Below are 11,933 nucleotides of genomic sequence, written 5' to 3' on the forward strand. Positions count from 1 at the left end.
GCGAATTCACAATATAATTAACAAATTCCAAAGAACTAGAACTCCAAATGCAGACACCACTCTCAATGAACTCAAATTTACATGTTTATAGAATTGAAATCTGAGACACATATCAGGTCCCGAACATTTTCACTGATCTTGAATCATTTTCAAAATTAGCAAGTTAATCACAAAAAAAAAAAATGCAAGATCCCATCAACAGTTAACTATGCTCAGTCTCATTTAACAATTCTGAAATCATGTTCTCTGGGAAAAAACTATATGGACTTATGTTATGCCTTACAACAATCGAAAAGGAAATCAGAACAAATTGGAAGAAACATTTCAGAATCTAAAAGTGATGACTAGTGAGAGAAGTGAGAGAAACAATATGGTGTATATCTAAAAAAACCAGAATCTAGTAAAATCCAGGGGAAAGATATAGCAAATAGTTCTAAGATAAAAGAAATAGAGCACAGCAAATATAACAAGATAACATGGTGGAAATATACCAACAACCATTAAAGGTCTTTTTTACAAAACACAACAAGGTGAAGCAGAAGAAAGCCGCATCCTCACATACCAACATGACCGATGAAAACAACATTTAGGTGTCGCTTCTTGTTTTCTTCCTTTTCATCCAGGTCTTCAACTTCCTCAGTTGCAACTGCCTCCTTATCTTTCACTGTGATTTTAACCAAACAAGCATTAACATGAAGAAAAAGAACATCAGGAAATACAAATAATGAGGATGAAGATCAAGCGATATCAGATTTGTTCAATGGCTCAGGAATAGTAAGTGGAAGGCCATAATCTGAAGATTCTTAATGCATTGGTAGGCCTGGACTAAGGTAAAAAAACAGAAGACAGTGATCCAAAAGGCAACTCATAAGTAGTTAAATGATTGTTTCCTAATTATGGCCATGGTAATCTTTAACTAGTATGAAATGAAAAAAGAATTTTTGATGATCTGCCTGCTGAACCTATGTTTCTCAAAACAAAATTTCCTATCAACTAGACTATATGTGCAAATCCACATAGGACATTTGCACCTTTTGTCTCCAACTGCAAGGACTGAAAGTTTGACTGAATCACTTTGACATCTGCAAAAAAAAAAGAAGTAAACATCAGTATTGATTAAGGCTAGACTTTTAGAAAAGTCTCATAATGATAAATACACATGAAATTATCCTGCAGCAAATGGACGAGAAATTCTTTAAACAAGTTTTCCTTTTTTCTGGCTTACTAGAAAAAGCTAGCAGTTAATATTCTACTGGAACAACAATGATGGTTCAAAAAATAAACTATGTTGAAGCTTCCATGGTGTTTTTGCAAGGAAGCAAGATCATTTATGAATTTTTGTATATTGTCACACTTCCAACAATTAGTTAACGAGCATGAGACTGTTTTTGGTAATTAGACTCTATACCTTAGTGCTAGAATTGAGAGTAGGTATGGGAGCAAGTGCAAGTGTAGGTGCAACGAGGTGGATATTTTAGAAACACTTTAAATAAGTGCATGCTTAGAAAGTGAGTGCAGTCCGAGATTACAAGACATTCTAAAGTGGTATTTATAGGTAGAAGATTCTAGCTTGCTAAGCTTTGGACTGTTTGGAAGCCATCATTCATGATTTGGAATTCAGATACTTGAACAATGCTCTTTGGGAGTTCGTTGGGAATTTGGATAGCAAGAAACAAGAGATATTCAAGGGCAACAAATAACATGACAAAATTTTGTGGTTCAAGCAAAAGGAAAAGTCCATTATTGCACTAAGAAAAGCATTAAGCCTGTCAGCTTCTATTCTGATCTAGATCATCTATAAAACGGTCAAACAAATAAAGGAGACGATTGTGTTATCTTTTCCTTCAAAATAATGATCGCAAAAGAAGGAACATAAAAACCAACCTGAAATTGATGGGAGAAGGCTTGTTGATTACTATTATGGTTAAGCTTTGAAGATTGTATATTATCATAACAAAGATCCTCAGCTATCACTACACAAAATGCATGAAGCAGATTACAGAGCTTGCCTCCTGACATGTGGCCAGCCATTCTTTACAAATTTCATCAGATAACAACATTTGCAATAACGACACTAAATTGAAATCATAACAGGATATAAGACATGATGACACATCCTTGCAATAATCAGATCTACATAAAGAGTACATTAGTTAGATAGCACCCAGCCAATAATTTCATCCATCTATCATATAAGAGTATTTAAAGCGCATCCTGGCCATTTTTTTGGCAAGTCAGCCATTGTAAGTCTAAATTATTAATTAACAGGTTATTCAGCACATTAAATCAGTTTCATTGTTGTTAACCATTCAAAATTACTTTTGGAACATAACATAAATAGACTACTGAAACTTAAAAACTCTCAATAAAGGAAGCAATGCCAATGGGACAACAACAACAGTCTCCTGAATTAAGTTTGCAAGAACCAAGCTAACTCTAGGTTTCATCTTGGCCAATATCTCGGCCAAGATATCAATTTGTCTAGATATTGGGCAGCCACCAATACGATATATCTCAGCCCGTATAAAGCGAGATATCCCGATATATCATCAATATGACATCAGAATATAGGCCAATATCTCCTAATACATCTTTTAGAATCTTAAATTAATGTCTTGACCATCCAATACTTAACTCACAGTCTTAATATGGAAGCTAATCTCAATTACTATATCAACCAAGATAATTCTTGGTTCACATAATATTGCCTAAGATCTCGAAAATTTTGATCTTCCTATTTTTTTTTCAATGTCTATCTTGACTGCGATAAACGAAGATCTTGGTCCAGCTCAGTATCAGACACCTTAGGAGATGGTTGAGATCTTATTAACTAAAGACCTTGAGCAAACTTACCCCAATATTATAAGAAATATCCAAAGGGACTGGCCTAGTAGCAAGGTGCTTTTTCGCTTAAAGATTTGTAAATGCTCAAAAAAAGAAAGGAGAGTCTGATAGTTTATAGTCAATTTTCTCAAGCGATCTGCAGGAGAGACATTGTGCACTTATGTTTGCACTTATCTTTCAGCCAAGACAGGATGTCATCCCACCTAAAAAGTTGTTCAATCTCAATCACTATATCAACCAAGATAAGTCTTGGTTCCTATAATATTGCCTAAGATCTCGAAAATTTTGATCTTCCTATTTTTTTCAATGTCCTGTCTTGGCTGAGATAAATGAAGATCTGGGTCCAGCTCAGTATCAGACACCTTAGGAGATGGTTAAGATCTTAGTAACTAACGACCTTGAGCAAACTTAAGAAATATCTGAAGGGACTGACCTAGTAGCAAGGTGCTTTTTTCGCTTAAAGATTTGTAAATGCTCAAAAAAGAAGACAGGAAAGTCTGATAGTTTATAGTCAGTTTTCTCAAGCAATCTGCAGGAGAGACATTGTGCACTTATGTTTGCACTTATCTTTCAGCCAAGACAGGATGTCATCCCGCCTAAAAGGTTGTTCAATTTTTTTTTTTTGGCTTTGGTCTTTTTCCCCAAAACACCCTGAACCTGAACTACTGTAACTGGAAAAAGAGAAGCGGTTGACAAGAAATCTGACCATGCTTACCCAACTAACTGTCCAAGCTCTTAATTACTTGTTCCAAACTCTGGATGACTGGTCAACTGGATCTTTCATTTGAGAAAACAGGAAACAGTAGGATTGCGGGCATAAGAGGAAGAAATTGATCAGAAAAGCTTTTTTGAGTCAAGCAGAACCTATTCTCGGGAGGATATACACTATATAGCGTATAGATGGGAGACGGTATTGTAGGATGAGAAAGATAGATAGATGGATAGAGAGAGACGAGAGGGGGAGAGATAGAGAGAGAGAGAGAGAGAGAGATGACCGCATAGCATATCCCTTTCCTCCTTTGCTGCATTTTGAGAAGTTAAAAAAATTCACACAAAATCTAACAAGAAAAAATGGATGGCATTAAACAGACATCATGATTTTGACAAGAGTGATATGACATAAGATCACTCTTCAGCAAAGAACAACGTATTTACATGTCTTAGAGGCCATTATTTCCTGGATCCATTTACAAAATCAAAAGCAATAACAGGCCAGATCAATGCCACATTAAGCCACATTAAAACAAATGCTTTGTAAATTCAAGCTTTATGCCGTGATCAACACATACAGAACCATGATGATAAAAATGTTCTCACAAAAAATAACTCCATTAACGGCGAAGAGCCTCCCGAATATAAATTGTTGCTTTCACAAACACCCAGTGCATCGTCATGGCGTATGGGAGAAAACGGATCAGGAACCTTTCATATCATACGTAACAAATGCCGTAGCAATCGGTAGCAATTTCCAATAAATTCTAGACAAAAAAAAACAAAATATACTGGACGATACTAAAATGATCGCCTTTCATCCTTTACATTTTCCTTTGTTGGACAAACCATGAAACGAAATATTTTTGAAAAAAAGAAAGAAAGAAAGAAAAGCAAAAGATACTAAGATGGAATTCGAAACTCTGCATCATGCAAAAAAATTCTCTGGAAGAATGAGGCTTGCGCAAGAATCCAGCATCCAAAGGAACTACGAGCCAAATTATTTCGGAACAAAAAGCATCAATAAAGTTAAAAACCGAACGATCTGAGTTCTAGTTCTGAGATCCCGCGTCCAACAAAACATCGTTTCAAAGAAAAATATCATCTTTCCAACAGGACGACCACTAAATCCACGGATAATTCTACCGGAATCTAATAGGATTAGGGTTTACAGTATCGAACGAACCTTCAGCGGGAGAAGGCGCTAGCTTATCATCGGTGGCAGCGGCGGGGGGTCGAACCTCCTCCATGGGCTCGTCGTCCTCCTTGCTCCAGTCATTGATCTCGCCGTCGTCGACGAGGGTGGGAGGGTGGGGGGCGATCTCCGCTCTCGCTCCTTCCTCCATCTCTTCGCGAGGGCGGCGAAAAGGCCTTTCGAGCCCTGCGCTCGGCGCCTAGGGTTTTATCGCAAGCGGAGGGGAGGCGGCGGCGGAATAACCGGGGTCGCGTGCACGCGCCGCTCGTGGCTAGCGGAGAGAAGGATTGGCCAGGCCGGGGGACAATGCGGTTTGCTATAGTGGGAGAAATACGCTGCGCCCTGGAATCTGTGGGTGGGAGCGGTCTTTTTTTATTATTATTTTTCTTTTTTCTTTTTTTTTTGTACAATGCGTGATACGTAGCGGAGGCGGAGTTGGGATGGAAGGGATGATTAGATCCATCGTCCAAAATTATAGACTAGATTTGGTCTATTTTGTAACCATAAAAGGTCCGTTTGGTTGGAAAATATTAGATTAGGAATAATTTGATAATTTTAAAAATTATTTATTTAAAAAAATTAATTTTTATTATATTTAATTAATAAAAATTTTATTTTAAAAAATAATTGTAAAAAAATTACTATGTTTGTTTAGAAGTAAATTTATATAAAAATATGATCAATTTATAAATATATATTTCTACATAAAATATTTTATTAATACTAAAATAATATTATTATTTTTAATTAATATTTATATAATAATTATAATCATATAGTCTTTACATAATGTCATTTTTACCTTAATTTTTTTCGTAAAAAATGAATAAATTTAGAAAGATATCAAATAAATTTAATGAGCAAATATGCAGTTTTATTGGAGATTTTTTTATCAAGTATGGATTACCACTACTTGCTAATTTATCAAATACCAACTCTTTATGGTATTTATTTTACCTTCTCTCTCCGAAAAATAAACATGGAGCCCACTGATTTTTTTACTATCTCTCTCTTTTATTTTTCATACTAAACATGACAATTTGATATTGAATTTATTTTTCTATGCCAGATTAGCTCCAACTAAACGGATCTTAATAGAAAAAAAATGACCTCAACCATCCAAACAAATGCTAATTATTATTTCATACTAAAATTACGTTGGAGTAGAGATGATAATTGGGTCGGATCAAAAAGTCATCAAATCTAAATCCAATCTGATTATTAAATATATTAAAAATTTAAATATGAATCTGATCTTTTTTTTTAAATAAGTAATCTGATATCACCTATATAACCTATTTATTAAACGAAGCAAGTCAGATTACACGGCTTAAATAGATTAAATTAATTTTTAACAGATTAAATAAATTAAGTGGAATAGATTAAATAAAATTTAAATAAATAAATTATTTTAAATAGATTAAACATATCTTTTTTTAGTAAAAGATTAATATATCTTAAACAGATTAAATAAATTAAATAAGTTATCTGACTCAACTTAATTCAAATATTAAACAAAAAATAGATCAGATATCTGAAACTCAAATCTAACCTAAATATTAAATAGATTAAATAGATTAATTAGTTTATGATCTAAACCCATTTAGTCCAAATCTAAACCTATTTATAGTATGTCAAATATGAGTTAGATTGATAAGTCATATCATATTTTATCAGTCTTCAATTAGAGTCAATTATTTTCCATCTAGAATTTGGACTATCTTACATGCTATGGATAATATTTATTTGAATCTATTTTTGTGTCATAATCTATTCGGATATTGATAAAATTATGAGCATTTGATAAATATTTGTATCTCTATTTATATACATAAAAAAATAGATATGCATATGAATAGATAACCATCTAATTTATATATATAATTCAATTCTATTTGTAATCTTATTTAATTTTATATAGTACTAATATGTGTGTATATATATATAAAACAACATTTGATACATTATTAACTTAATTTATCATCCATTTAATAGTATCTTTAATTTTATAATTATAAAATTTAATTATCTGATTTATATCTATATTTATATTTTTGATATTTAACTTATATCTATATTAATTTAAAATAAATATAGATATAACTTTTTATATCTATTTAATATTATATCTATATTTATATCTATCAAGAAAAATAAGGATATCGATACATGAATATCTTATTTAATCATGTTTTAGACCTACATATTTTTTGAATTATTTTAAGATTGCACAATTGCATGTACAGAAGACTAGGTAGAATATAATGATTAAATATATTATATTTTTAAAATAATTAAAATATAACATTAATTTTAAAATTAATCATTCAAGACAGATATTCCAAATAGAGGGATTGATATCCGTACACCTTCTATAATTGATATGATGTCAGGAACCATTATCATTGGGGCTTGATTTGTTGTGTCTACATGTGTCATGTCATATTAATCCACCATTTTTCTGAAATCTATAAAACTGAGCTTGATGGTGAGGTAGAAAAATAATAGTAATTGTACCTATTCATCAATATCCATCCATCATTGTTATTTATGTACCAATTTTTTTAATAAGCATTTCTACACAAAATTTGATGATATAAAAATTAAAACTAAATTGAAAGTACGAAGACTCTACTCTCTCCACGGATGATTGAGGTTGTTGTTGTCGGAAAGTCAAATTAGTTTAGATTATTGGCCGGAGTCGGGAGAGAGTAGCGGTTGTAGGATAGTTGGTCAAGATCTTCGAAGTTGAAAGTTGATGTCGGATTTTCGATTGATCTTTTGAGCTGATCCTACAAAATCTTCAAAGATAAGAAAGTCCTCGCATTGGGGGTTTCTTTGGTGATGGACCCTTCGATGCATAAGTTTGTCTCCTACGAAAGCAAATAGAAAAGATCTAAATGATAGATGGAGATTAGCAGTAATGTCGAGTATGAAGTGCAGAAAATTGGTATGGAAAAATAGAGAATGGATAATAAAGAATGAAGGATGGAGGATGTCGTATGGAGGATGGAGATCTCGGATATAGAAAAAAGGAAGCTCGGAGTTCTATGGAGAAGTCGGATTCTAGTTCGTATAAAGTCCGTCTCTAAGAGAGGGTATGCAAAATAAGTGTTTCTTTCTTATTTGGAGGGTCTTGAGAAAAAGATTTTATAAATGAAGGCTGATACTTATCATCTTCGGGAATGTGCACCATCTGCTAGACAGCAGCGGTTGTGGAGATGTACTCTAGCTATCATGAAATAACAGCTCGTATATCTCGGATTGTGGAGATCACAGATCTCACTTGGTGGAGGAGGAAGTGGAATAGTGAGCGAGCAAACCGCTCGTCATCTTGCAAGCATAAAGCTCTAAAACTCTTCTAGCATGATATCAAATGACAGAGGCTGGACGATTGCTCCATCATTTTCTACCAAGGATATGTGTCAAGATATCATTGGATCGTTAGTGCTACGGTGGACAATTCATCTAGGGTGTATCATTTGCCCCCGCTTCTAAAGTCGAGACATATTTTTGACTCGAGCCAAGGAAGTAGATGGAATTCCTACATTCACCATGGCATTGGTGATCAAAATAGGTGCTGAGATTCTGGGCTTTGACTCTCTGTGGTTGATGCTGATGAGGATCTTCTAGATAAGGCTATATTGAGGCATACCTTCTGACTACTGCTAACTCAATTTCGGTGCTTCGATTGGAGCTCAGATGAGGAAAAGAGTCCTGATATTTTGCATCACCTTGATCATACCTTGAGAGGCCTCGATTCAAGCGAACAATTGGACGCACACATTTATGGAAGATGCATGTTTCCCTCTACTTTTTGAGAAGGTATTTTGGCATGTAGATTGATCGGTCCACTCATTCAAATCATCACTATCATCAAACAGTGCTACTAAATAGTACGAGAGAGGCGTACGTTGCTCACCATGCCTTATGCTTATAAAGATAGAGTTGATGTTGTTGTGTACAGAAGTATTGCCATAGTTGTCATCATCTTCACCTTCTTTGGTCCAAGGTTTCCAATGGGTCCGTCCTTCTTATCTTCTTTCTCTTTCCTGATCCTTCTCTTCTTGTTTATCTATATGATTTTTCCTCTAGGTAAACCAGTAAGATAGTAGATAGAAAGTCTCATTCCATATAAACTAGCATCTCTAATGACTCACAATCAATATGGGACTAATGATGTCTTTCTCCTACGCTACAACATAGCCAGCCTTCAGTCAAGGGAGACTTTGGCCAACATTGTGGGAGGTACTCTACAGTCCATCAGAGACACATTGGCCCTTCCTTTAGCATCAATGTTGCGGTCAAGAGCTCATGACTTAAGCAGATTGGTCTTCGCTCCCGCATACGTAAGGTATTATCCACTTCAGCCTTTAGTCGCTATGGTATGGACTTCATGAATTTTCTTTTCAAAAGGTGCCTCACGGGAGAGAAAAGATTTCTTCCCATATAAGCTAGAATCTCTTTTAACTCATAACCAATATGGAACCAATGATGTCTTCCTTCCTACACCACAATATAACCTATCAATTAAGAAGAACTCTAGATTAGATTGTGGGAGGAGCACCACAGTTTATTGGAGGCACATTGACCCTACCTCTAGTGCTATTTATTATTGTCACGGAGTCGAGCTGGCTTAGGCCGCTGAACTGGAGTCAGGAGAGAGTAGTGGTCGTAGGATAGCTGGTCGAAATCTTTAGAGTCAGACATTGGTGTCGGATCTTCGATCAATCCCTCAAGCTGATCCTATAAAACCATCAAAGATAGAAAAATCCTCACATTGGTAGGATTTCTCAGTGGTGGATCCTTCGATGCCTAAATCAGTTTTTCATGAAAATAAACAAAAGAAGTCTGAGCTGTAGATAGAGATTAGTAGTGGTGTCAAGTGTAAAGTACAAAAGATCACTGTAGAAGAATGGACAATGAAAGATGGAGGATGCCTTATGGAGGATGGAGATCTCAGAGATAGAAAAGGGGAAGTTAGAGTTTTGTAGAGGAGTCGAATCTTAGTTCGTATAGAGTCCATCTTTGGGAGAAGACATGCAAGATAGATATTTCTTCCTTATTGGAGGGCTCCAAAGAAAAGATTTAATAGATGAAGGCAAATACCTGTCGATATGCGCTCTTCGTCATAGAGTAATGGTCATGGAGGTGTGCTCTGATTGTCAGAAAATAATAGCTCGTATGTCTTGAGATTATTGAGATCATGAATCTAATTTGGTGAAAGAGGAAGTAGAGTAGTGAGCGAACAAGCTGCTTGTCATCTTGCGGTAAAAGACTTTGAAACTCCTTCAGCATGATCATAAAGGATTAGATGGCAGAGGCTGGATGATCACTCCGTCACCTTCTACTAAGAACATGTGTCGGACTATCACTGGATCATCAGTGCCACGATGGATGATTTATCCTAAGGTGTATCAGTCGCGGTAATTTTCGTTTTCGAAACTAATATATCTAAAGGCTCTTAATTATGAAGAGAGGTCTATATTTTTTTTGGATGTGTAATTGTCTTGAGAGAGGCAATGGCTTGAAAGTTTGTTTCTGGATCAATAAATGATTAAGAACCCAATTTTAAGGATATTGTCATGGCCCTATTCAGCTTTTTTTGATAAGGATTCTAAAATAGTGGAATGTTGAGCAGGTCGATCTTGGCAACTGGTTTTAGAGTCATTTGTAATATATTGAGTTTTGGAAGATGCATGCAATCTCTATTAGCTATTAAAGGATATTTATATTGTTTAGGATAAAAATGAACCCATCTAGAAAATTAGCTCTTTAGAAAAGTTTCCTTTCAAGGGCTTGTTTGGATATCCATACCTAGAATCTCACAGGATTCATGGGTTTGGACTAGTATAACTAGAAAAAAGAAGTTTGAGTTAGACTTATATTCCCAATACTTAAGAGCCTTTGAAGTGGATTAGTTCAATCCTATAAGGAGAAAAAAATGATCTTAGCATGATATTTTTTATCTCTATGGGATTCGAGCCAACTCATATAAAAGATAGTCTTAGAGGTTGTGGATATAGGCTTAGTCCAGCCTCTAATTCAATATTTTTTATGATTATATTGGTTCAACTCGCAAATCTTATGGAATTTTGGGCTTAGACATCCAAACAAACTCTAAATCTATTTATATATTCATCTACGAAAAGAAACATCATGCCCACTGATCTAAGCTGATAAAACACCTCTAAAGATAAATAATTGCATACGATTGCTCGAAATCGATCGCTCATAAAGAACAATATAGTAAGAAGGAGCATCCATGTTGAGATAAAGATTTTTTTTTGGATATATTGGAGGAAACTATCATGCATGTATTTTTCAATATCATTTTGCTTGACAGTTTGCGGCTGGAGCCGTTCAAGATCGTTAGAGCCAAATGGAAGAACTCGAGCCTAGACAATCTTTGGCCCTGATGGAGCATAGATTATATTTGTAAAAGGCAAGGGTTGCTTGGTTCCTAGCAATGATTGTCATGTTATGGATAATTTGAATGTAAAGATATGTTTGGATCTTCACTATTACGATGGTGCTGGTTGGTAGATCAAAACAACAGCTTTATATATTGATTGCTGATAAAGATCATGATTTGTAGCCAGATAGAGAATTATTGTTTGTAATCTTTTGAGTTTTCGTTGATATGTATTTTTTTGAAGAAAAGATATACTGATACGTTATATTCTCTTTTTATTCATTTGCTTAATAAATTTATGAATATTATTTTATTAAAAAAATAAAATAATTTATTCATAGCATATCATTTGTATTTGAATAAAAATTTTAAATCCCATGATATAAGATCATCTTGATTTTTTCATTAAATGGGATGCATTATTGTTCCACTTCACCCCAACACTTAAGATAAGATATGTCCAAAGCGTTTTGATTGGAATGATGAGATGATAATGGGATGGTCCTATTTCGACGTACAGGAGATTCTCTATTTTCTAGTCTCATGGGAAGTTTTATGGGGACCTGTTCTGATTTGTGCAAAATTGCAGATCTTAGAATTGTGTCATTGATGAGCGGCTTCAGATCATTTCACAATCAACCTCAATGGCAGATCCAACCCCCGCATAGAACTCTATATGGGAGCGCCGACAAGCTTGTTATGTCCGAAATGGCCAAATCCGTCACCCAATTCCATCACCTTCATTTCTGCTCCAATAAATCCTCTCCC

The 11,933-nt window shown here is 34.7% G+C and overlaps 1 protein-coding gene across 1 annotated transcript; it reads right to left on the reverse strand.

The window, feature by feature from the left end:
* Positions 1 to 512: 512 nt before the first annotated feature.
* LOC140851970 (uncharacterized) lies at positions 513 to 5,087 on the reverse strand. The gene is made up of 3 exons (XM_073244471.1): positions 4,742 to 5,087; positions 1,032 to 1,082; positions 513 to 664 (listed from the first exon to the last, which is right to left on the reverse strand). Exons 1-3 carry the CDS (start codon positions 4,899 to 4,901, stop codon positions 555 to 557), a joined length of 321 nt encoding a protein of 106 aa, XP_073100572.1. The 5' UTR covers positions 4,902 to 5,087; the 3' UTR covers positions 513 to 554.
* Between the last annotated feature and the right edge of the window lie 6,846 nt (positions 5,088 to 11,933).

The sequence above is a fragment of the Elaeis guineensis genome, chromosome 10 (genome assembly GCF_000442705.2).
Source record: "Elaeis guineensis isolate ETL-2024a chromosome 10, EG11, whole genome shotgun sequence".
Lineage (NCBI taxonomy): Eukaryota > Viridiplantae > Streptophyta > Magnoliopsida > Arecales > Arecaceae > Elaeis > Elaeis guineensis.